At 35.8% G+C, this 24665-nt stretch overlaps 1 protein-coding gene across 1 annotated transcript in view; it reads right to left on the reverse strand.

Moving 5' to 3' along the window:
• Nucleotides 1-2257: 2257 nt before the first annotated feature.
• The window catches only part of NUP155 (nucleoporin 155), a 33928-nt gene continuing 11520 nt past the window's right edge, over nt 2258-24665 (reverse strand). The window contains exons 14-35 of the mRNA XM_076362235.1: nt 24133-24243; nt 23149-23243; nt 21558-21646; nt 18987-19049; nt 18733-18883; nt 17196-17262; nt 16178-16296; nt 15866-15969; nt 13851-13984; nt 11853-12044; nt 11057-11195; nt 10256-10391; nt 9677-9830; nt 9300-9404; nt 9010-9164; nt 8376-8505; nt 7989-8102; nt 7365-7485; nt 6269-6379; nt 4819-4955; nt 3972-4072; nt 2258-2718 (exon numbers count right to left, since the gene is read on the reverse strand). Of these exons, the coding sequence (XP_076218350.1) occupies nt 2580-2718; nt 3972-4072; nt 4819-4955; nt 6269-6379; nt 7365-7485; nt 7989-8102; nt 8376-8505; nt 9010-9164; nt 9300-9404; nt 9677-9830; nt 10256-10391; nt 11057-11195; nt 11853-12044; nt 13851-13984; nt 15866-15969; nt 16178-16296; nt 17196-17262; nt 18733-18883; nt 18987-19049; nt 21558-21646; nt 23149-23243; nt 24133-24243 (2667 nt within the window). The 3' untranslated portion in view covers nt 2258-2579. The remainder of the gene's footprint in view (nt 2719-3971; nt 4073-4818; nt 4956-6268; nt 6380-7364; nt 7486-7988; nt 8103-8375; nt 8506-9009; nt 9165-9299; nt 9405-9676; nt 9831-10255; nt 10392-11056; nt 11196-11852; nt 12045-13850; nt 13985-15865; nt 15970-16177; nt 16297-17195; nt 17263-18732; nt 18884-18986; nt 19050-21557; nt 21647-23148; nt 23244-24132; nt 24244-24665) is intronic.

Genomic DNA, 24665 nt, shown 5'->3' on the forward strand with positions numbered 1-24665 from the left:
AAGATAACTCTTGATACACTTTGAAATACTCTTACTTTGAAAAACTTGTAATATTGCCAGAGGCATTCTTATTCTATTAACTGGGAAAAAAAAAGAGCTGAAACTCAAGCCTGTGACTTGTGCCTGTTCCCAACTCTTCAATCATTTCTCCAGATCTGAAAATAGAAATCTACTTACATAGATTACGGAATATGGCTCAACACAACAAACCTTCATGCAAATATTAAAAATTAGACATAAAAGTTAAATAAATCAGGCAAGACTTGGGACATCATTTGTATGGACCATGAACAGAACTGCAATAACAAGACCAGGGTAAATGTACATGACATCCTTGGTGTAGAACATAGCTAGCAGCAGAAAATAACTTGTAGTATCTAAAGATAGTATACTTTATATGGAAAGATGCAAATCTTTTTCCCAGGACATAGAGTAATGCCTCTATTTAAATACTTTATGAGAAAATTTCAACACTGACAAAAGAGAAAAGCCAATATTAAAATTTCAGCTCTATTTCGATCTAGCAAGAGGTAAAAAAGAGATGTATTTTAATTTACATATTACTTCACTGTGTGCATTTTCTGGCTGAAAATCATCAGAATGTACCTGGCAGTTCACAGGGAAAGCAATTTAATGGCTGTACTTTAAACAACACTTTAAAGCATAGTAATCAGATCGGGTAGTAAAGGGTGTAAGTAGATAACTTGCTGTCGCAGGTGGAGTGAGACTGCACTTTGCTCCTAAGAGAGAAGTAACAATACTTTATTGATAGAAAACAGTGAGTTAAAGTGTGAATTAACAAAGTTCAATGCGACAGTGAACAAGATTCGATGGCAAGGTACACTTGATTAGTTACTGCATAGAGGACAGTCAGGGAGCCCCTCCCTTTGAGTCATGAGGTTCAGAGGACCCCCTTGCTTTCTACACTCCTTCTCAGAGAGGAGTCTAGGTGCAGCTGGATCCAGTCCTACTCCCAGACTTGGTCAATGGTTTATGTCTAAAGGATTATATATGCGCAATCAATCCTTTATATCACTTAGCTAAGATTTCAAAGTGTAGCTATGCTATTAGTCACTTACCGAGGATCTGTTGTGGCAAGGAATCTCTCAACCTCGAGGAGTAACCTTGAAAGGCGTCCCTACTCAATGGGAGATCCCACCATGCAGCCCACTGCCATGCAGGAGAGCTCAGCGGGCCCTGGACTGTCCACTATTTATAGAGTAAGATGATTGACTTATAGTCATACTTGCAAATCACCAAGTCATTTGACTCACTGCTCCAGGCAGCCCTTGGCTACTGTGTTGCCATCCATCCCCAAAGTCCAGCATAACCTACATGCAGCCACAACGACCCCCACTGGTGGTCATCGCTTACGCAGGACAGGGGGAGCACACCGCCACACTTCCATGTAAATAAATGCCTTAATCCATACTTTTTTTCTGTTTTTGAACACCTGTGATATGTCTATTAACTACTCATTCTCCTGGAAAAAAAAATACATTAATCTGCTGTGTAGGCATAAAGATATTTGCTTCTTTCCCCCATTAAAAATCTCTCCAAACTCATTATTTAAGTACATGAAGAAGTTATTTGAGAAAGACTAAAGACCAGCATGAACTGGTATTTTCTTGTGCACGTTATACAGCGCTTGTGTTGTTGAATATGTACACAATGCATAGCAGTAAACCAGAGAAAAAACAACTTTCCTTGTAGGATGAGATTTTAAAATCTTAGGAAGCATGCATACAGGATGATGCATAGGCTTTCCTCCTTTTAAGGAATATACACAATTTGGTGTTTGTGTGCATATAATGAAAGTAGACAGAAGTCACTTCTTGACTTCTTTATTTGATTTTAACAGATACAACATTATTTATTAAAATGGAATAGGGAAAATAATTTGATGGGGTTTTAATACTGTTCTTTCACTTGCAATACAAATTAGATTGCTAGTTTCTGAAATTTCATCCCAAACATTCTATTTACAGAGGCAGGCTGCATTTAAAGTGACGGTTATGAAATAATGATTATCTTTGTTATTAAAAGACCTGCCAATAAACTCATGCAGAGAGTTATGATTGCATCACTACTCCCTGGTTATGACCACATTTACAACCCGACTCATCTACATGCGCTTTTGTCATCATCTTGCCTTCTGCAGTTGTCATTCCTTGTTTTGATACTTGTAAAACACGTCAAGTAGATTTTACATCCTACTCTTCTCCATTACTTTATGTGAAGTAAAGAAAAAGAAAAATATTTTCCAAATATTTTTAATCCTCAAGGGAAAGATCACACAATGCATTTTATTTCAACAGTATAAAAAAAAGCTTTCTATTGTTAAAAAATTTGGTAGTAGTAAAAGAAACTCCATTTGTCACATTTACATTCTACAATTTGTAGATACCTTTAGAATAGCACGAATACAGGCCACACATCAGTAACTGCAGCAGGAGATACAACTTTCTCAGAATTTCTTTCTGAGGATTTGTTCTTCCAGAGACTCAGTGCAGACATCTGAACTTTTATTTCATAGTTCATTTTATCTGAGCTAATGATTCTGTTATTGTATTAGTCAATCAGTGAAGCCGTTCTAATTTAGCCTGTAGCGATTTAAAATTCCCAACAGTAGTCTGCACCATTAGCGTCGGGCTCATGGACTGAAGTTCAACCAGGTAGCAACTAACAGCATCCAAGCAAACATTTGTGAATCGTCGCCTGTAAAGAAAACAGAATAATAACGAGCTCCTTTTTGTTCTGTATATTAGAAATCATCTGAAATAGAAACTGAGCATTCTTTGAGTTTTAATGGAATAACATATCAGCAAGACATCTGTCACCTACTTTTATGTATTTAACTATTTATTAGAAAAAGTGTATTTTGAAATCTAATGCTTGTGACTAATGCATAATGGGAAAATAAATGAATCATTACTATTTATCTGATATTAAATATAACCAATAAAACGATAGTTAATAGCAATGTGAACTATTTAATATTTAGATATTACTTTAGATATGAAGACAATCAATGTATAAGTTACTAATTTAGATAGCAATTTAAATATCTAAAATGAATATAAAAATCACAACAATTTAGGTATTAATATCTAAGTAGATATTAGACAACATTCACTAAAGTTCTAAGAAGTTAGAGTATTTAAATCAGCTAACCATAAAAGACAAAAAAAGTCAGAAAAGATAGATGTAAACCCTATATGTGAACAGGGGATATTTATATGTATATTTTCAAGAGAATCAGAAAAATTTATGGTGAGAAGAGTTATCAAGACTTTGTCTAGTTCTGCTCATTGTTTCTGAGACAAGATAGTTCCAACTGAAGTTTGTATAGTCTATTCACAAAAGTTGCCAAAGCTAGAGATCCCATAACATGCAGGCAACTTGTTCAAGTACATAGCTATTCTTTTAGCTAGAAACTTTTTCCAATATTAAACCTAAATTCTTTCCTGTTGCAGACTATGAAGAATTTTAGTCTTGGAGAGTCATTCATCACCAACCTCTTAAAAACAATTTGGGAAGATCTATTCTCATTTTAGTCTTCTCTTTTCCAGAATACAAAAACTCAGTGCTTCTCGCCTTCATTAAACAGTTCACTGTTTCATTCACAAAACACCCGATTCTCATTTTTCCTCACTTTTCCCAGATTCCCTCAAATTTGTCTGTACTACTCCTTAAAGTATGTGGCCAAAATTTACAAAATAATCCTCTCAGTTCCTCATGAATCTTCAGTGAAGTTGTGAAAATTATCTTTATTCAAGTAGTTTATAGGAAGGACCCTACAAGTTTCTACCAACTGGTTTTGAATGAGGAGTCTCAGTAATCACTGCTAAGAAAGAAATACTAAATTCACCCAAAAGAAAAGAAGAAAAGCTTTGGGGATTGCTGAAGTGCAGTGCTTTAGGATATTTTACATCTTTCACTATTTATTAGGATATAGTTGCCTTTCTTACCTCAGAAGTACTCTGCTTGGATCATGTACATATCCTGATAATAATACATGAATACACTCTAAAAGGTGTAAAGGCTTTTTCATTCTATTCCAATATGGGTCCTAAAAAAAGATTCCAAAATATTAAGAAGACAAATATTAAGGAGACAAGAAAAAAAAAGTGTGTGTGTACACACAAATTGCCAGCTGTGGTATTATTTATTCATTGTAACAAAAATGTAAGAAAAATGGGAATTCTATTAAGTCTATATTTAAACACTATTTTGACTTTTGAGTAATAAAACATACATGAATTTAATCCAGTCTTCCATTACCTAACTGTCTGTAAAGTAACAGATTTTAGGAAGTTCTGAATTCCTTACACTGTAAGGAATCTGGGTAAAAAGGAGCAAGTCAATTCTCTTTGTTTTAATTCTGTTTAAGCCTGGTCTACAAATCAAAAGTTAAAAATACGACTTCTTATTCTTTATGCCTATTGCATCAATAGATTAAACAAGATGCAGTAATATAGCAAATTTTAATCATTAATAGGAAACAAATAAAACTAATATATTCAAGATATGCTGTTCCTTCTGCAACATAACAATCCTAATCCTATTTAATCCTAAATCAGCTTTAGGTGAAGTAAAAGGATTAACAATTTTCCTCATACTTTAGAATTAAAGTGAATAAAATCAACAGGGGGAAAAAGCAGCAGCATTAAGAACCTTTAGGTAAAAAAAGAGGACAAAAGCTATGAAGTTGATATTTTGATATATCACACCTTATATTATTTTATGTTTCCTGCTAAAGACAGACCTTGATAGTAGTTGAAAACAAAATTTTTGTTTTGTGGCTATTTTCCTTACCCGTGCTTTAAACAACTGGTCATATACTTCAAGCAGCCTTGGCAACGGCACTCCAATTTCTTGCATGGTATATGTTGCAAAACCTACATCCCAGTTCAAAGTGCAGACTTGTTGCTCTAGAAACTGCACTAAAAAATCTGGAGGACAAAAATAATGGGATGTTTAGATTCCAACTTGTTAATGGGAGTCTAGCAAAGAAAGGCATTTGAAAGTGATTTACTCCAAGTTTAATTTTCTGTCTTCCACACAGTTGGTACCTTTCTCCTGTGAAGCACATGTAACAGTTCCCCCAGTCTGCACTGAGGGAAGGATATGCAAAATCTAACTACCTCCAAAGATGGTATTAAGCTCTCAGCAATGCTTGACAGGGATTACTCATACTAAGTACTTTATTACAGTTCTGCCACGGAACTATGTTGTTAAGCAAAAGTTCATTAACCTTTGTTTCAGCACAAAAGAACACACTATCATTTCATTTGCTAGAACAGCCAGCAACACTACTGCATCTTTTATCATGTTTAAGTGTCAGTAACAATTAACAATATATTGCTTAGCACGAAATGTTCTTTTACAATATTTTACTATTATAAAAGAACATTTAGCACTGAACAATGTATCTTCCAGGTTTTTATATAGTACCAAGTTGTCAAAACATGTGAGCATCTCAAAAGCAGAAAGAAGCTCCAAAAAGGATCCAGAAATCTCCTAAATTCTGTTTTTAGAATCTGCCCCTGCAGATAGCAGTAGATACTTCAAAAGACAGCAGATAAATGTGGTTACCTAAAATCTTATTATATGTATAAATACACTTTTTTTACTTTGTACTTTGATACAAACAAACTTTACTACTTTCTAAAATGATATCTGCACAGCCATCCAAAAATAACTGTTGCTGCCTTCTAAGCTTCATTTACTTCCCATTCAGGGTGGAAAAACTGTAAATTCTGGTTAAATCCCTAGATAAATTCTAGGAAAAACTGCACCTGTAAAAACTGTAATGGTTTTGTAATTATACAATTATACTGTGTTTACAAAATTAGAGGCCAATAGGAATTCTATTTCTACTTTTTGTCTAACCTCCCTCTCCTCAATCCCATGTCAGAGTCACTGTAATAATGAGCAAGTATCACAATGCTATTGTTCCTGATTTCCTGGACAAAACTGAAAAGTACTACCCAGCTACCCTCAAGATCAACTCCATCGCTACTGACAGTTGAAATAATATGTTGCTTCAGCAAAAAATTTCACAAATAACTACAGTAATTATGTATCACAAAATGTAATAATTATGTGTAATTATGTATCACAAAATTACCAGTATTTTTTAAAATCTAAAAGGAAAGAAAGAGACATTTCTTAGGTTAAAACTTTTTTTAAGAGGCTAAAAAGAAAGCTGAGACCCATTCATGTAATGGATATGTTTATTTACTATGCAGGCTAAACAACTTGCCTAAAGGAAAGTAACGAGGTGTGCCAGCATATATCTTTCCAAGCAATACCATCTTCAGACTAAGTGCTTGCATTCTGTCAGCGGGGCTCAGAGACACACTATCGCTCAACTCTGAAAGAGAAAAGAAATCATTTAGAAAGAACTTCAGGAAAAAAGTTCCACATTTATACACAACTACACTGAGGTACTTAAATTTACTACTAACACATCAAAATCTTACACTATTGTCAGTGCAAAATCAGCACGTGGAAATGAAAGTACAACTTTTTCTGGTGTGTAGGCATATATATTCACAGATTTTAATGTTTCCTTGAAGTTCCATGCAAATGTACTTAAAAAAACCCAACCAACCAAAAAAAACCCCCAACCCCCACCCCCAAACCCAAAAACAACAAACCCACAAAAAAACCGCTACCACATAGCTTTTCCCTCAAATCACTGTCAATGTTGTTTGCACAATGGCAACCTTGAGCACAAAATCCAAGGGGAAAAAAACCCCAAAACAGGAAGAGGGAGTGAATTACCAACTCATGGTAAAGGGTGAGGCAAGGTTATCACAGCTGAGTGGCTAGGCTTGCAGAGCTGTGCCCCCTATTCTGCTTCCCTATAAATGGACAAAACCCTTACACAAAACCTTACCACTACACTGTCAACATTATAAAAACGCTGAACTCCCTGAAGATTCTTTAATCTTTGTCACAATAAATTTAACATTTTTATTATAATTTCCTAATAGTGAAACCTTCAGACAAAATTTCACAAGTATTCTGAAGTCCATATATAATGGCATCTAAGAACAAGAAGGGATGAAACGACTTCTTAAATGTTATCTGGAATGCGATTATTCAAGCCATACATGGAATATGGTCCAACATGTATGTAAAAAGATTACTTTCCTGTCCTTTAGGCGCACAAGCCAAAGGTAGTAACATTAATGATTACTAGTTAACTACACTTAACTATATTACAGAATAGTCCAGAAAAGATGCATCTCACTTGGACAGCATATCAGTAGCACCACATAGTCTTAAAAGCTTTAATTGTACCGTTTTCCTATAGTTCTAGTTTGTACCACTCCTAGGCCATTAAGACCTACCTTTCTCAATGATTTCTTGCCAGAGAGTTTGCACCAAGATAGGATCAGAATGACCCGCACAATGTATAATTGCAAGCTTACACTCTGAGAGCTTAAAAGGGTCAGCGAATTCTCCATACAGCTGAAAGAAAAATTACCAGGCTTTACATTTCAAGTAGGATAAAAATGAAATTCTTAAAATCAGCTTTTCTTTATTTTGTATGGTAGACATCAGACTAGTAAAGGTACAACTTAAGTAACTGTTGTCAAACACAAAATGTGTTGGTTTTTTGGTTTTGGTGGTTTTTTTTAACAACATTTAGTTTCACTTCTTAAATACAATCCCCAATTTTATATGAAGTTATAATTAATACCATTAATTTTCTAACAATTTTCCCAATAAATGAAGAAATCTAAGAGACTTAATAAAGAAGATAAACACATGGAAGAAATTAAAGTACAAAAGACTGAAGGAATACCAAAGTACAGAAAAAGACAGTCTCAGGTAACAGACATTCTGAGACCAGGAATGCCAAACTGTCTCTCTATTACTTTTCCTAGTCAGCATAGGATCATACTTCGCAAAACATTTTTTTTTCCCCAAATGTGATAAATTGACTTTTAATACAGAGAAATTTTTATCACCTTGGTTATATCCATCAGCTCAGCATCAAGCTGGGAGATTGCATCTTGCACTGAAGAATGATGGGAATACTGCCGCTGTAATGTTTCTTGTATTTGAAGTTGGATCCTTGCAACCTTGTTTAAAAAGAAAAATAAAGTATTTCAAGATTGGATTAATTTAATCAAAGCTTAAGAATACACCCAGAATTAACTTTAACTTATTTAAATGTAGAAATGTTACTGTCTTACACCTCAGAGTCTCCTATCAACTGCATAACTTTGCCACATCAGGAAGAAAGCACAGAACGCTGTTTCTACAGAATTGGTAATAAAAATGTCATGTTCCAATGAGACAAAGTGAAATAATGCATTCACAGTGTAGCTTAGATTAGTATTTTTTTTTCTTACTTCCATTTTCTCTTCTAGTTCATGTAGGAATTCACCATCTGCAGCTATAGAGGATATGGCAGTGGAACTTTTGGCACTCAAAATGGCACGTGCAATGTATTCAAGACGCTGTTGAAGAGAAATTTCTGTGCTGCAAAACAAATATTCAAAATAAAATGGGTACTTAATATAATTATTTGAGGGTTAGTTATATTCTAACTCGACTCTGGGAATTAGTATGTGACTTCTGATTTTACTAAATCATGCAGGACATTATCCAACCTCGTAACCTCATCTTAGTTGCAGGCTCAGTTCTAGTGTACTTCTCAATCCACTGCTCCACAGATACACTATTGCATTATAAAATTCTGTGTAAGGAATGACCACTTAATATATGGTACTTACATCAGGAAATACATTGCAAGCTAATGTATAATGCATAAAATAAACATGTAATTTATTTCCAATAATGGCCTGGATTAAAAGCTAATATATTCCATTCATTTGATTTTTTTTTAGCAACCATCCTTGGGCATTGGCCTTTTATTGTTCTTGGCCTTTTCTTAAAACACCTACACATCAGGTTTTGATTTTAGTTTGTTTGGTTTTTCCCCAGTTACCTCAATATATGCAACAGATCACACATAATCCATACCTATGCAGGTCAGCCAACTTAGCCAAGACTCTGGCTGCATTACTAAAATTTCTGTTCTTTTCAAAGTATCTCCACAGTAAATCCATATAACGGACTTTGTTTTGGTCAATCTTGGTCATCCGCACAAGGTAGGGTTCCAAAAAGGGGGCAGTCACCTGCAAAAGTCATAAAGATAACATTTATATTCTTGCTTTCGCCTCTTTTTTAAAGCATCAGCATTATTACAATTAACTCCTCCAGTTCAGTGGAACCCTCCAACAGATTATTTCGTTGTATAGAGATGAGCTCACCTGTAACAGTTTGTCTGCCAAGTCAACTTGTATCAACCAGTTGTAAAGTGCAATACTGAAGAGCTCATCTGTTGAACGCTGAGCCAGCTTTAGCATTTGTTCAAACTAAAGGAAGAAAAGTCCAAAGCTGTTATTCCAGAAGTGGTTACATTACATAAAGCACTGAATATGTATGCAACAATACTTAGGGTCACATTATTTGCATGTCATCCTTTCTATGAACACTCTATACATGAAGAAGCCAATTCATGACAAATCTTGACTTTTATGTACTTCGCTAAACTATTCCGTAATTTTTTTAAAATAATAAATTCTACACTCCTTCAAATCACACTATTTTCTGGAGTGCAGTCATGATTTTTTTGTGTGTTTCTTACATGGTGCCCTGCTTCTTCATTGCTTAGCATGTTGGGGTCAGATGACAGCACTGGAGGACCTGGCTTTTTGGGTACACTGGGAGACTGAGGAGCAGCTTTACTTTGATTCACTAACTCCTGAAGGGTGTCAGTGATACACTTGTAGCTGTTCAATCTGTAAATAGAGCAAAAGAAAATAAAAGCCTCACAATTTTCATTGCAACAATCTATGAAATACTCTTCTCAAATGTTGTTATTGTATGCCTTTGTAAACATAATTACTAAAAAAGGTCACAGATTATTGTCAGCTAGTTGCCGCAATCTAGTCTGTTCTCAATCATCTTTCTAAAAAGTATTTCTGTGATGTTCAGCTCACAATGTTTTCTGCATCTATCAGTTAACCCTCTGTTCCAGATTAAGTTGGTGCCATATTAATGATAATCAAGGAGAGCATGCTGGGCAAAAACATCTATATTGTGTCCCTTACTATAACATGCTTGTTTGTCATTACTCTGCATACCTTCCCCAAAAGAGTTGCTTTTCCAGTCACTTGAAATAAAGCACCCCATACAATGGTAATAAGGTATCCTGAAAACTTGCCTCTCTTGAAAAGCTTGGAGTCCAACAACATCTTCTTCTGGTTCTCCATTTTTATAGAAATGAAGGCCAAGACCTTGGGGATCTTTCTTCTCAGCAGCTGTAAGAGAGAGTTCTACCACTCCCTCATAGAAACGCACTAGAAAAAAAACGAACAAGTATCACCATTCATTATTGTACTAAATCTATGACAAAATGGTAAGTGACATCAAACACTTCCCATTTTAGCAAGCAAGAAAAAATAAACCTTATTCACTCTGGTCTGTATCATATAAATGTTTATGCCTGTACCTAACCTGCGGGATTATATGCAAGTTTGAAGTTACATATTTGTACAGAGGCTGAAATCTGGACTGTTACGACAGTTATATCTACATTTAAATTATGTACTAGCTTCTACTGCACAAAACAGGATTCAGAACCATCTTTCAAACAGCATACTTGGTATACAACCTTACCTGCAAAAGTACAGTCATTTACCCTCTGCTTACATGCAGCCCAACAATTTTCATAAAAACATTTTTACCACAAATATGAAACACATGGACACTGCAATGTGAAATAAGTGGATGGGAATATTTTTTATATAGAAGTGGGTTTTTTGATTGGTTGGTGAAATCTAGAAAAGCTTTAAACAAGAACAGGTTCATTATATAAATTATAAGAGTTATTAAGAAACTGTTTATGGTAAAACACTATAAAATGAGTTGAAAGTTAGTAAACAAAACAAACAAAAAAGAAGAATGGCACAAAAGGATACTACAGAAACTATTTACCAGAACATGATCAGTGATTGCCTCTTACCTTGCCTATATTGCGCACAAACATTAGCAAGGTCTACTTGATTGCTGATCTTCTGGTACTCTTTCAGTGACTCTCTTAGCATCTTCTCTTTTTCCAGTTTGCTTTGAGCCTGTCGAGACCGCTGAAGCAGTTCATTTGCCTTAAGACAAATGATGGGAAAATGGAAATTATTCACATGAACACATCATGAACAGATCATGGATATTGTTGTAAGTTAATGAGTTCTTATTCCAAACTTCAAAGCTGAAACAGTAGAAACATCCTCCTCTCAAAAGCATTCTCTTGTCACTTGGTAACACTATGTTACCAGCAGAAAGACTGTACAACAGCAGTAGAGAGAAGGGCTTAAGACTTAAACAACCAACTGGTTCCCCATTCTCCCCTCACCAGTTACTTTTTTCAAATTTATTTGAAGAGCTTCAAAGAGTGAAGTTCTTAAACACAATTATCTTTGCACAAATTCCATTAAACTAGGCAACAGACAGAAAACAAGACTATGCTGAGGAAAGACTGGATTAAGAACACATTTTATCAAGAAGACAGTTTTATTAGACATCACACTGGAGGTAGAGCCCCTATGAATACTACAAATAACTGCAAATGCTTCAAACCAGAGCTCAAATAGTTTTCAGCATTAATCAACTACAAGACACAAATATGCACATGACCTGCCTTCATTAGTTCTTGTGCTCCTGAAACTATTTGAGCATGATGATTTATAAGCTGCCCAACTTATCTCATTTGAACATGTTCTAAAGTTGTGTTTTGGTGCCATGAAATCCGGAAGTGTGCTTACCTTGGAACACACAGCATCATCTGTGCTATAAAGAAGAGGACAGATATCTTGCAAATGGGCAATGATGCCATCCACAGCAGCATTATCTCTGATATAACAGTTTATGAGAGAAGCAATGAGTGCTCCAGTCAACTCTCTGTCTCTAATTACCAAGTCTTTGAAAGCAGTAATCTTTAGATGTTCCTGAAGTTCCTGAAGATAGACAGAATTTCATTAGTTTATCAAAGTTTTTACTTTGTTTTGTTTAGAAACGTCACAATGTTACAGCAGGAAAATGAACTGCTTCCAGAAAATAAAAACATACAGAACTCCAATGACTGAAGTGCACAGCATAGAAATACATTATTTAAAATACACATTATATAGCAAAACAGAAATAACAAAAGAAAGCCCTATCAATGAAGGCACTAGACCCTTGGATGCCAAAGGACAGTGAGAACTCCTCTTAGCAGACTTCCTCTGCCATCCTCACTACGTGTCACTTTTGTTTTAGATCTCTGCAAGTAAGAATGGAATGAGCAGTTCCCCTTACTTCACAGGGCACTGTCAGAACACACACCCTATAAAATGAGTATGTCACAGTTTTTAATAATGGGAACCATCTGAGTACCATCATAGATGAAAAAAATGACAGATGTGTAAAAAGGAGGAATTTAAAAAGTTTGAGGTCTGTACTCTTTATGCTTTTTTACATTAAATTACATTGAAGGTTTTTTTTTTTTATTATTAGGAATATTTGCTCACATAGAGTTGCCAGTAGTGTCTATGTAATGTCTATAGATGATCACTAACAGCATGAAAATACTACTACACAAACTCTAAAACTACTGAAGACGGAGGAAAAGCTTCTATTTGTTAAACAATTAGTTAACTCCTTGACTAACACAAGAGAAAAGCTGCTTGTGTTAGAAATCATGCTAACTCCCCAAAGCAACAGTATGAGGAGCTCCAGCTTCTGTGCATTTGTAAAGTTCAAAAATTGTTCTTTTTATCGACAAATAATACAACTTCTCAAATAATGTATTTTCCTATCAAGTGCTAGGACAGAATGCCTAGTATTCAAATTAGTAGCTTCTTCAAAGGCTGGATGCAAATTCAACATTAGCAAAGGGTACACAGCAGTAGCACCCATAGTTCTGTAAGTTTTCTTCTTTACAAACAAGGAGAGGCTGAAAGAACTGGGATTTTTTAGCCTGGAAAAGAGAAGGCTCGGGGGGTGACTGTGTGGGATCTTGCTAATATTTACGGGAAGGTGTAAAGAAGGCAGAGCCTGGTGGTGCCCAGTGACAGGACACGACGCAATGGCCAAAAGCTGAAGCAAAGGAAATTACATCTGAACGTAAGAAAAATCTTTTTTACTCTAAAGGTGGTTGAACACTGGAATGGGTTGCCCAGAGAAGCTGTGGAGTCTCCATTTTTGGAGATGTTAAAAACCTTACTGGACATGGTCCTGGGCAACCTGCTCTAGTTGACCCTGCTTTGAGCAGAGGGGACAGATAATCTCCAGAGATCCCTTCCAACCTCAGCTGTTCTGTGATGCGTTCTGGACCCCTACTTACACAAGAGTGCAAGGGCTTGAGACTCTACAACCCTATTGCTCTCCACTGTTAAACCTTTACCAACACTAAGGCAAAGAGTAAATTCCTCTCAGCTGGACAACATTGGTCTATTCTTTTCAGCACATTTTGAAGAATGTGCTTAAGGTGAAAACACAGTAATTTATAAAACCAGACTCATTATTAACTGTCAATAAAAGTAAAATAAAATCTATTGTTAGTGACACTTCCAATTTGCTAAAATTGGGTGATGAGGTCAATACTACACATCAGTCTCTTAAAAATAAACACTTGCAACCTGAATAAAAATCCATATGTGGTTTAAAATTCATCATATGTTCCCCAATGAATTAAAGTAATACTCCTTTGGGAATATTTAGGTAGCAAAAGAAATTCAGATGTTAAATACAAACAAATTAAAATCGTATGATTCAGATCGTACCTTCTGAAGCTCACCTACAACAACACTGAATTGGTGCTCACACAGCAACTTCCATAAAGCCAATGCCTGACAGGTTTTGCGAACAAGCTGCTGGATGCCTTGAAGTGAGGTCTTTTCAGTTAGCTGTGCCTCAGCTGAAAAAGCAAAGAGATTGTCAATAAGTAACTGTTCTACATGTTTCAAATCAGCATGTAAATTTTTGAGGTTTTATAATAACAATCTCCTTAAATATCCTTTTTTTTTTTTTCCTCTTCCATTCTTGATTAATGCTGTCTAGCTCTCCTTGGAGGGAAGTGCTGTGTTAACACTTCCCCAAAACAAATACAATCTGTTAACATTTCAAACTATGCAACACATATGCAACAACTATGCAACTTCTGAAAAAGAAGTACGGCTTTGTGTGAGTGCACTGGATTTACATATCAGTCTTAAACTTTTGCTTGTTTTTTTTTCGTAAATAGTTATTATAAATATTTATGATGAACATAAAAGAAATAAAACCATACAGATTCCCTTTTTGTTTGATTACCTTTATTTGCTTTTATAAAGAACAATTACAACTTCAGTCAATACTGTCTACGCTATCTTTAAAGCAACAACAACTATTCTGAAAACTAGTAACATTTAAATCTGGTAAGATGTATTATATTCACTGAAAGAATAATATGAACATACTTATTACATTGGTGGATCATAATTGCAACTATTTATGTCTTTACTTTTGAGTGCTTACAGTTCAGAAATGAGGCAGCAATAATTATATTGTGTCATTTAGCAATCCAAAAGGGTTTATGGGCTTTGGAATGCGTACAAGTGAAAAATAAAATTATTAAATGTCTACCAAATTCTACATAATGACTTTTTAAAACAAATTTACATTCACACTATTGAAAGTGAGCAGCACAGAAAAAGAAGTCAAAATTAAAACCCAGGATTATACCCACATGGACCACAACCATCTTCAATTCTGTATACAGACCAGCAACACTCCCCAACTTGCCTGCAAGTGCTGGGCAAAAGCTACGCTATAGGAGGACATGAGTTCAAATGGGCGCTGTGACAGGCCTCTTATTTCCAAACAAAGTTTTGTAGACATTTCAGGGACTGTAGCATTGGCAACTTGTATTACAGTATTTCTTTTTAATAGGAAAACATACTCACTTGTCTCACAAACGAATTGCTTAACAACTGCTATCCTGAAAATATAAATGGGTGTGCAGCTACTAAGTATTGTAATGAGGAGATGAAACAATCGTATGAAATATGGAGAACATTAGGAAGAAAAAACAAAAGGAGAGTTAAGTGTGCAAAGAAACCTCTAGTTTTGTATTTCAGAATTGTCTGAATGGCGAAAATAAGAGGACATGTATCTACACAGAATTGAAATTTAATTCTTTGTATGAGAGAGAGAAGTTTAAAAGTGCTTTAAAGTTCAAGCACTTTTATTTTAGCTTAATAAATTGAGAGATAAAACTTGTGTTTTGCAGTGGCTCAAGACCACTAGATGTTACTGTGCTGAAATCCAGGTTCTCTTCACAGAGAGATAATTCTCCTTTGTGGACTGCTTTAATTAGTTGCAATATTAAAACTTTCAATATCAAACTGAAAGGTAACATCTGCAGCATGTAACAAACGAAGTCTCTTGCCACAGTCAGCCTAAAGGCTGGAATGTTTCTCTACCTAGATCTGAATTTTCATTCTGGGTATATACTTCATCTCTAGTACAGTGGTATGTAAAAGATTCTTTCACATCAATGTCACTGTAGAAGCACTGCTCCTGATGGAACAGTATGATATGGTATGGAAGCAAAAGCAAGGTGCTAGCAAAGTTAGTTTCCAAACTACAGTGGCTTTTTCTGCAGAATGTATTACCAAGTATGGCATGTTGATTAATGTCAAATTTGTATGGAAAAAAGGCATTTTTATTCAGAGGTCTTAAAAAACAAGAAAAGTGAGAAAGGCAACATCCAAATGCACCATTCCCTGATACTTCCTGTTCAAAAGTAATTACATACCATGATATTTCCTCTGGAGTTCTTGCTGGACTTGCTGAGAACTTCCACCATCAGGCCGCATGAAACCCAGGAGCCTCTGTTGCAGATTGGCTGGTGTGCTGAAGCTGCAATTACAAAATAAAAAGAGATGTTAATATGATTACAAATACTGAATATTTTAAAAAGAAAAATCTAACAACTCATTTTTAGCATCTGAATAGTTGAAGCTGGAGACCATACATACACTTCAACTCAACATAGATACACATGGTGTACTTTTTCAAGAGCTGGACATTAAATACCACTAGTAAGAGTTAACACAATGAATAATACCTTGGGTTTCCAAGGGCTCCTACTGTAGCAAACTGTGAATTTCTATCCAGAAAATCTTGTAAACCTTTTAGTTCTTGTAGCACACATTCCAGCACATAGGATGGAACACTGCTTTCTACCTGCAGAAGAAAGCACACTTCTTTACAGAAAGCTTAGTTTCCAAACTTTTTTCCAAAAAATTTACAATTTTAAGCTAAAGCCACTACAAAGACAAACACAAAGAGGGTACAACAAATAAATAGCATAATAGTAATGCCATCGCTAGAACACAACATTATTATACCACAGTCATTGAGGAGGGGGCACACATGTGAAGACAGTAGTCCTCTGAAGAGACACAGTATTCAAAATGCTACTTTCTTTGCCCCTCTGATAACCAGATCAGCTGTGTTTTACTATTTCCAACTCCAAACTAAAACAATGATTGAGCATTGCTAAGACACACAGTATAACTGCCAAGGTCTTCCAGAGTCTCCCAGTTACCTTATAACTGGAGGAGCAGAGCTCATGTAGCAGTTAATTTACACTGCTGAAATTACTCAGTTCAGGATTCTATTAACATCCACAGTCAGAAAAGATTTTGTTATTTTGATCATGGACAAAAAGTGAAACACCAAGATGTTAGTCAGGAAGATGCTGAAAATTTTTTTATGTCCTTAGATAACTGCAATGTTTATCCTAACACACTAAAGCATTTTATTTTTAGGCTTTGTCTGGAGGGGGTATGCAGAAATGAAGGAAGTGCAATCACTAAATATGGAGAAAACTGGCCATTGCCAATTAACGACAGAGATAAAATTACAGTTAGGTTTCTTAAAAAGTAACATTCAAAATAGTAGTTTAAAAAGATTTAAAACCTACCATTACTCCTTAGTTAAGAGAGCAGCACTTAAGAAACCCTTCATATGACAATGATGGTTCTTTCCTTATCAGTTTATAATTGGGAAAAGAATTATAACAGGGCTTAAGACATATACTATAAGGAACTTTTAAAAATACAAAATAGTTTTTTACATACTGCAACAACTTCTCGATTGCCACTTTTGAAAACTCTCTCCACAACTATACTGCCATCCCAAATATTTCTGCAACACAAAACAGTACTGTGTTAAAAGCCAAGTAATTTAAGCAAGTATTTTCGCAAGTCTTCTATGTATAATTTCTTAAGAAAGAAATGGTAATGCTTTTTACTTCAAGGTCTAAAATAAGGATTTAATTTGGATGAAAATTAAACATTCAAAAAAGTTACCACTATACCTATCTGAATGGTACATATACAGATAATTAACAAAATTTCAAATTTTAAAACTTCAATCAAATGAAGTTTGACGCTCTCAAATACTTTAAATATAGGCCAATGTTATTCTCTGGAAATATAGTGTAGGCAAACAAGTGTTATAACAGAAGTTTCTTTCCGAACCAGCAAGCAGAGAGATGACCAACGCATGAAGAGCTCTGTTCTTGCTTGGGGTGTTGAGTAACACAGGACTCAACATGCAAGTAACAGAATCCTCTTTAGTCTTGCTTCATTGCTCCGATTTGAGCATTCTTTTTAAAGCTTCTTAACAGAAAAGACTTCAAGCCAGGACTTTGATCCTGTAAGTCCTTCTGCATTTCTGTTTCACCCTTTAGTAGGAGTTTGAAACATACAGCTCATAGATTTGAAAAATAAAACCGCAGTTTTCAGAGTTGTGCATATACGTTTGATTGCAGGATCAATGTCTAAGCAACCTTCCTGTCCTAGCCATTCACGGAATTTATGTCGTAGTTTAACCCCAGCCGGCAACTGAGCACCACACAGCCACTCACTCACTGCCCCCCCACCAGTGGGATGGGGAGAGAATCGGAAGAGCAAAAGTGAGAAAACTCATGGGTTGAGATAAAGACAGTTTAATATGTAAAGCAAAAGCCACGCACGCAAGCAAAGCAAAACAAGGAATCCATTCACTACTTCCCATGAGCAGGCAGGTGTTCAGCCATCTCCAGGAAAACAGGGCTCTGTCATGCGTAACGGTAACTTTGGAAGACAAACGCCATCGCTCAGAACATCCCCCCCTTCCTTTGTCTTCCTCCTAGTTTTTTATTGCTGAGCATGACGTCATATGGTGTGGAACATCCCTTTAGTCAGTTGGGGTCAGCTGTCCCAGCTGTGTCCCCTCTCAACTTCTTGTGCACCCCCAGCCTACTCGCTGGTGGGGTGGGGTGAGAAGGAGAAAGGCCTTGGCTCTGTGTAAGCACTGCTCAGCAATAACGAAAACCTCTCTGTATTATCAACACTGTTTTCAGCACAAATCCAAAACATAGCCCCATACCAGCTGCTATGAAGAAAATTAACTTTATCCCAGCCAAAACCAGCACAAAGTATTATTATTAATAGAGCTGTAAAGAGAACGTATTATATCAACAGGTACTTCATAAACACAACATAAAAATGCACTTTACTAATTTCAAATTTAAATGCTATTAAGATAGAATTCAACACCTACAAGCATTAGGGAAAGAAAAACTACGAAACTAATTGAGTGACAGAATCTCTTTTTATACAAACATCTCACCCTATAATCCGAGCAAAGTATATGCAGATGCCATTGTGTCTTCCAGAAAATACTATCTCGGGACCCATCATTCCACTAATAGACGTACCAGGGTGAGACATGGAATTCCCAGAAGGAAACATGGGAGTTGATATACTAGGAGGTTGTAAACCTAGGGTAAAAGTAGGTAAATATTACTCATCTGAACGCAAATAAAAAAGCCTAGTTGAAAAAAAATTTCTGCATTTCTCCAGCAAAGGAAAAGAAGGTGTTACCTTGCCCAGGTGTTGTCAAAAAACTAAGATTAGGATATGGACTATCAACAGTCAAGGGGGAACCTAAAAGGGAAAAGAAATAAAGTTAAGTTTGTTAAAAACAAACAAAGAAACAAACAAAAAACCCAAACCAAAATATAACCCATAAAATCCCTGTGCAAAAGCAGCAAAGTTGTTAAATCAAGTAAAGGTAGAACCATTCCAACAGCTTTTACTTATAGTTAAATACCAAATTGCACTCATTTCTTATCAACCCAACACTCCGTAAGTGAACCAAATGGATACACTTCTTTCAAGAGCAGTTATTAAGCATTTTTTTTCCAGCATTCACGTGTTATTTATTGCACACCCTGCATTGAATATAATACTGACCACATACTTTTTCTTGTTCTTTACCTTCTGACTGCTCCCATTCCTGATATGTGCACCTATTCTCAAAGCACTCACCTTCAGTCATTTAGATCTTTTCAAAGAATATCAATTTTACCTTCAAAGCACTCAACTGAAAGAAACTGGTATTGTCACTCTTAATTTTCATATAGGGCAGTTGGACAAACAATACAGCAACACTGTTAACTTGGAACATTCAGTTTGAGACTGTCCACAGCCTCAGATTCAGCTGTGAATACTCAACCCTTCTGCAAATTAAGTCTTAATACTTAACTTAAGACCCCAAGATATGAGGAACACGTATGGTCATCTACAAAAATGTCCATGTACCATCAGCATGTAGTAGGATATATCACAGAAAGGGCAAGAAAACTGGCACTCGGAAAATGCGGCTTTTATCAAAGAATCAGTCCTTGCCTTATTCACTACAGTTCTCTCAACTTGGCAACACACAACAGCGCCAAGGATAACAAAGTCTTTCACTAAACAGTGCCAATGCATTCTCAGAACACATTCTCCGGTGTGCCAAGCAAAGCACAAACTTGCAGAAAAGCAGCATGCGAATGCATGACTAGACTTTCAACAGTGAGAAAAAGAGGGAACTAAGTTAAAGGTGCCTGGTCTTTTAATGCTAACATTATTGTAATGTAGTTTCACATGCAAAATTTCAAGGCGTTCTAATCAATTTCTGTCAGCACTGTCTGACCCCCGACATGGGACATCCACAATATCAGAATCTTAATTTCACGTGACATTTCTCTACCCTTTGAGCAAACGGAGTAAGTAGTGGCAGAGGAATGGTGCCATCTTCCACCTGGACCTGCCACTGAAGCAAAATGGAAACATGTGCTTTGAGACCAGGTTTCAAAAGAAGCATATATGACAGCAAATGATAAAAATATCCAAACATTTAGACTTGGGAAAAATACATTTACTTCTAAAAGGAGTCACCTTATTGATTACAGAGCTTCCTGTCTTTTCTCCCACACCTTACTTTAATTCTCAGTCTGCTCCTAGCACCTGTTCTCCCCATAGCTGCTGTCCTCTCTAATTCAGATTTAATTTTACATTCTTATGCCTTGCCTCAGCTCCTGCCCACATTGCTATTGTTCCACACCATCAGGCTTGGAAAGTGATGCCATTGATGCATTAAAAATAGTCACTCTTCCTAGTGTTTTAATACTAGTTAAGAATTGTGAAAAAGAGGGTCAACTGTTTTTCCAAAACTTTATCCCAGTTCAGCACACCTTTCTCCAATACTTATGAATTTGGATATATGTCAAAAACGGTACTGAAGTGGAATGTCTTCGCATTCCAGGCAATCAAGTTTTTTTCCCAAAGTCTGATGCGTAAAATTGAACGCCACATGTCAGATAAGGGTAAAGGCTCTTGGAAATTAATGAGTTCCTGATTAAAAAAAAAAATAATTTAATTCAGTAATTCAATCAGAGTTCCAAATTCACCATTACTAATTTCTTTTTAAAAAATCTTTAAGATCTGGAATTGAGTAACACATGTTAAGGGACAACTTCCTGAAGCAACTGTAGAAATTTAAGTGAATCTGAGTAATACAGAAGGGCCTCCACTCCAATAAACATCAAGTTCTGAGGAGAAAGAATAGGGACTATTCTTATTTGCAGGTGGCCCTGACAACCTAAGCAGAAACCAAATGTTGAAGCTAGAGATTTACAGGGCGAAGTCACTAACTAACTAACCCATTTCTTGATCATAATTTTTCTTTTCTTCTCATAAGCAGTATCTGCAGAGGTATGACAATGACACTGTAAGAAGATATACACTGTATTCTTACACTGTAAGACACCGTAAGACAACTCTGCTATAGCCACACAACAACCAAATAATCTTTGTAAAGTTTGAACTACAGTATTGATAAATCGTTCTCTGGCTGCTGAAGTGCCTCTGGCAGCAACAAATGTATACCTTCTTCACATAATCTTAACAGATTATATGCAACATCCAGACATAGTTTAAGATCACATCACCCTCTCACTAAATCCAAAAATCACTCAAGAGAAATGGAAAAAACTCTGTAATTAATTAGCCAGTGAGTGGAAAATCAAGGACTATTTCAGACAAAAAGAACACAACTTGTGAGAAGACAAAATACAACATATTTAAGGATAAAAACCTGTCCGAAACCATGAAATACTTGCTACTTACCAGCAGGAACAGGAGAACCCAAAATAGGTCCAACATTGCTTGGAGGAGGCAGAGCTGACGGAAATCTCATTTGTGCTTCTCCACCATACCTAAAGTTTACATGCAAAGACAAGAATTCCTCACACTTCATATACAGTCCATTTAATTTTCATGTCTGAGAATTAAGAGCAATTTTGGGGTTCTTTTAAAATTGGGAATAAAAAACCCAGCATAACTTTTCAGAAGTATTTGTGACTATATGATACTTTTGGCAGAAGAAAACTAACTGAATACATGTTATATGAAAAGCATTAACATACGCAATTGCAAAGGTAAGTTAGATGAACAACCAAGTATTTTTTTTGTGGGTAAGTTCTGTGGTGATATGATTAGGCTTTAAAGAGAAATTTACCAATTCTCAAAATCAGGCTTATGCTTTAGTATCTTTTAAAGGTTTGTCTCTACAGGAAAATGGAAAGAAGGACACAGTTGAGATGACACATGCTTATCCTTCTATTTTGCACAAGTAATTTCTATCCATCTCTCTCCTATAGTGCTACATGAGCACTTTTGTTACATCTCCCCTTGCTAATACCCATCTCTCCAGAGTTATCATCCACTTTTTCTCTCAGATCCTGTAATGTAATTGAGTTTAACAAAGAGCAGCTATTCACAGCCTGCTGAGAATAGCTGACTCGATCTAACACCTGCACAAGTTTTGGAAAAGAACAAGCAAGCTTTTGGAAACATAACACTTGAACCCTAGCACATGAAGTCAAGTCTGCACATTTTATCATCGCTCTCAACAGCTGTATCTTACCAAACCCCTTTTTTCCTCCAGGCTACATGCCCTGTGAAGACAGCCAAGAGACCCACAATATACCAACTTGTTTAAGGCAGCTAATTAAAATATATGTATCTGCACCATACCAAGGATATGCAGTACTTAAGATACACAGATGACAAATTAATCCTCCAGAGTGGAAGCCCATACTTGCTCACTCAATTTGTAGTGGAAAAAACCAAACCAAACCAACAAAAAAATACCAAACAAAAGAAAAAAACCAAATAAAAACATAAATCAACATCTGTGACCAAGAGCCATCAGGCCCTGTACAGGCTAAGTCCATTTGAATATAAATTTCCTTGGCGCAATGGTGAATAGCATAACTAACTGCAATACATTAAGAAAAAAACCCAAACAAAACCAAACCCAAAAACCCCACAAAAATTAAAAAATTTGTCTGTTCTTTTTCCAGCTGTCTGAGTTGGTATCATTAAAGATATTACCACACGCTGCACTTCAATGAACTGGGATACTGTGAAGACAAGTACATTTCAAGCAGATTAAACTACATCTTCAATAGCCTCCTCTACATGTGGAATACAAGCATCCAAGAGTGGAACTAACCAGAAATCACCATTACAGGAAGCTTCCTTTGTTGATGAGCCCTAAATTAGTGCAAAAGCATATTCCACCAGGTTTAACAGTCTGTGCTCATTTTAAAACAATGCTCACTCAGGCAGCAGGTTAAAGAGCCTGTACAATTATTTAGTGGCTGTAATGATCCTAAGCATAATATGCAGAACAACCTACAGAATTGAAACTTACCTGAAGAACGCTCGAGTAGCCCAGGCAGATACTTCTCTATCACATGCAGCATTAGAACAGGCCAAGATAAGGCAAGTGGCACAGGCCTGATCCTCCTAGAGCATATTATACTATTAGTATGGCAGCTTATATCAAGTTGATAAGAAACATATAGACGTTATATAGCTCAATAACTAAACAGTCATTTGATTTAGAAGGCAAGGAAACCAGCTCTTCCCAGTTGTAGACAGGAAGTGAATCATAGTGAGGCATCCCACTGTAGCAGGTAAGTTTTTGTTACACACTGTTTTTGCAAACTCAGTACGATTGCTGGTAGGAAACAATCTCCATGTCTGTCACCTAATTATGACTAAGATTCATACAATTTCTACAGAAACGTAAGTTAAGATTGTGTTTGAAGAAAAAAAATCTACACAAATAATGGTTTGCAGATTCTAATGGCATGTTAAAATATCACTTAGTATGTCCTATCAAAGCACAAGAGAACAGATTACAGTGAACATTCGCTACAGATATTAATCAGTACTAGTCAAATTGAAATTGTAATCCACGATAGCTTCCTTCCTGCTTGTCTGTTATTTATCTTAAACAAAAAAATAGACCAATTATACACATTTCTACTGGCCTGCAAAATGTAAAAACCTCTTGTAGTGGTAGGAATTTAACTTTTTTAGAAACTTTTCCTCCCCTACTTTTAGATGAACTCCTTTCCTAAATAAGAACTGCATTATACTTCTGCATACAAGACATATAAGAATTTCAGGGAAAGTGAATTACACTTCCATTTTTAGGTATCATAAAAAGAGAAGTTATTTCTCATCATACAATCTTGTTTTATGTAGACAATACAGGAGGAAAAGCTAATACTAAATGAAATGTTAACTACAAGTTTATAGCAACAACAAAAAGATGCTAAAGGAAGTGATTAGATTTACATAAATATAATAAATCTTCCATTTTTCATAACAAGTCAAAAGATCTTACCTGATGCAACTTGAAAAATCTTTCAATCTCTTCTCCATCTCCACCTATATTGCTAACAAGCAGATGCCGCAGCTGATCAACAGGTCTGAGTTTATGAAACATAAAGCTCCCCTAAAAGTAACCCAAAATAAGTTAGAATAAAGTTGTCTTTACTCTGGCCACCCCAATACCCCTTCCCCACAATGCTTATCTTTAGCATTCTGAATTTTCCTTTGTTGCACTGTTGGATCAAAGTATAATGGGAATGGTGCCTAAAGCCCAGTTCCCATTCACAAACAGAAAATTCTCTAGCGCGTCTAGGAAAAGCAGGAAAAGTACTGCAATGGCTATAAATTCTCCATAAACTGAGTTAATTTTGCTGTTCTTAGCCTAACATGAAGCATACAATACAAACATATAGCAAGGATATACAGAAAAGAAAGGCTTTATGCATCTTGCAAATCCTCAAAACTGCCTGGAAAAAAAATGCTTGAAGAATTCAGGATCAAGGGCATGCTAAGACTCTACACTCAGTCATCTTGCCTGCATTCATA

Source organism: Aptenodytes patagonicus, chromosome Z (assembly GCF_965638725.1).
Source record: "Aptenodytes patagonicus chromosome Z, bAptPat1.pri.cur, whole genome shotgun sequence".
Classification (NCBI taxonomy): domain Eukaryota; kingdom Metazoa; phylum Chordata; class Aves; order Sphenisciformes; family Spheniscidae; genus Aptenodytes; species Aptenodytes patagonicus.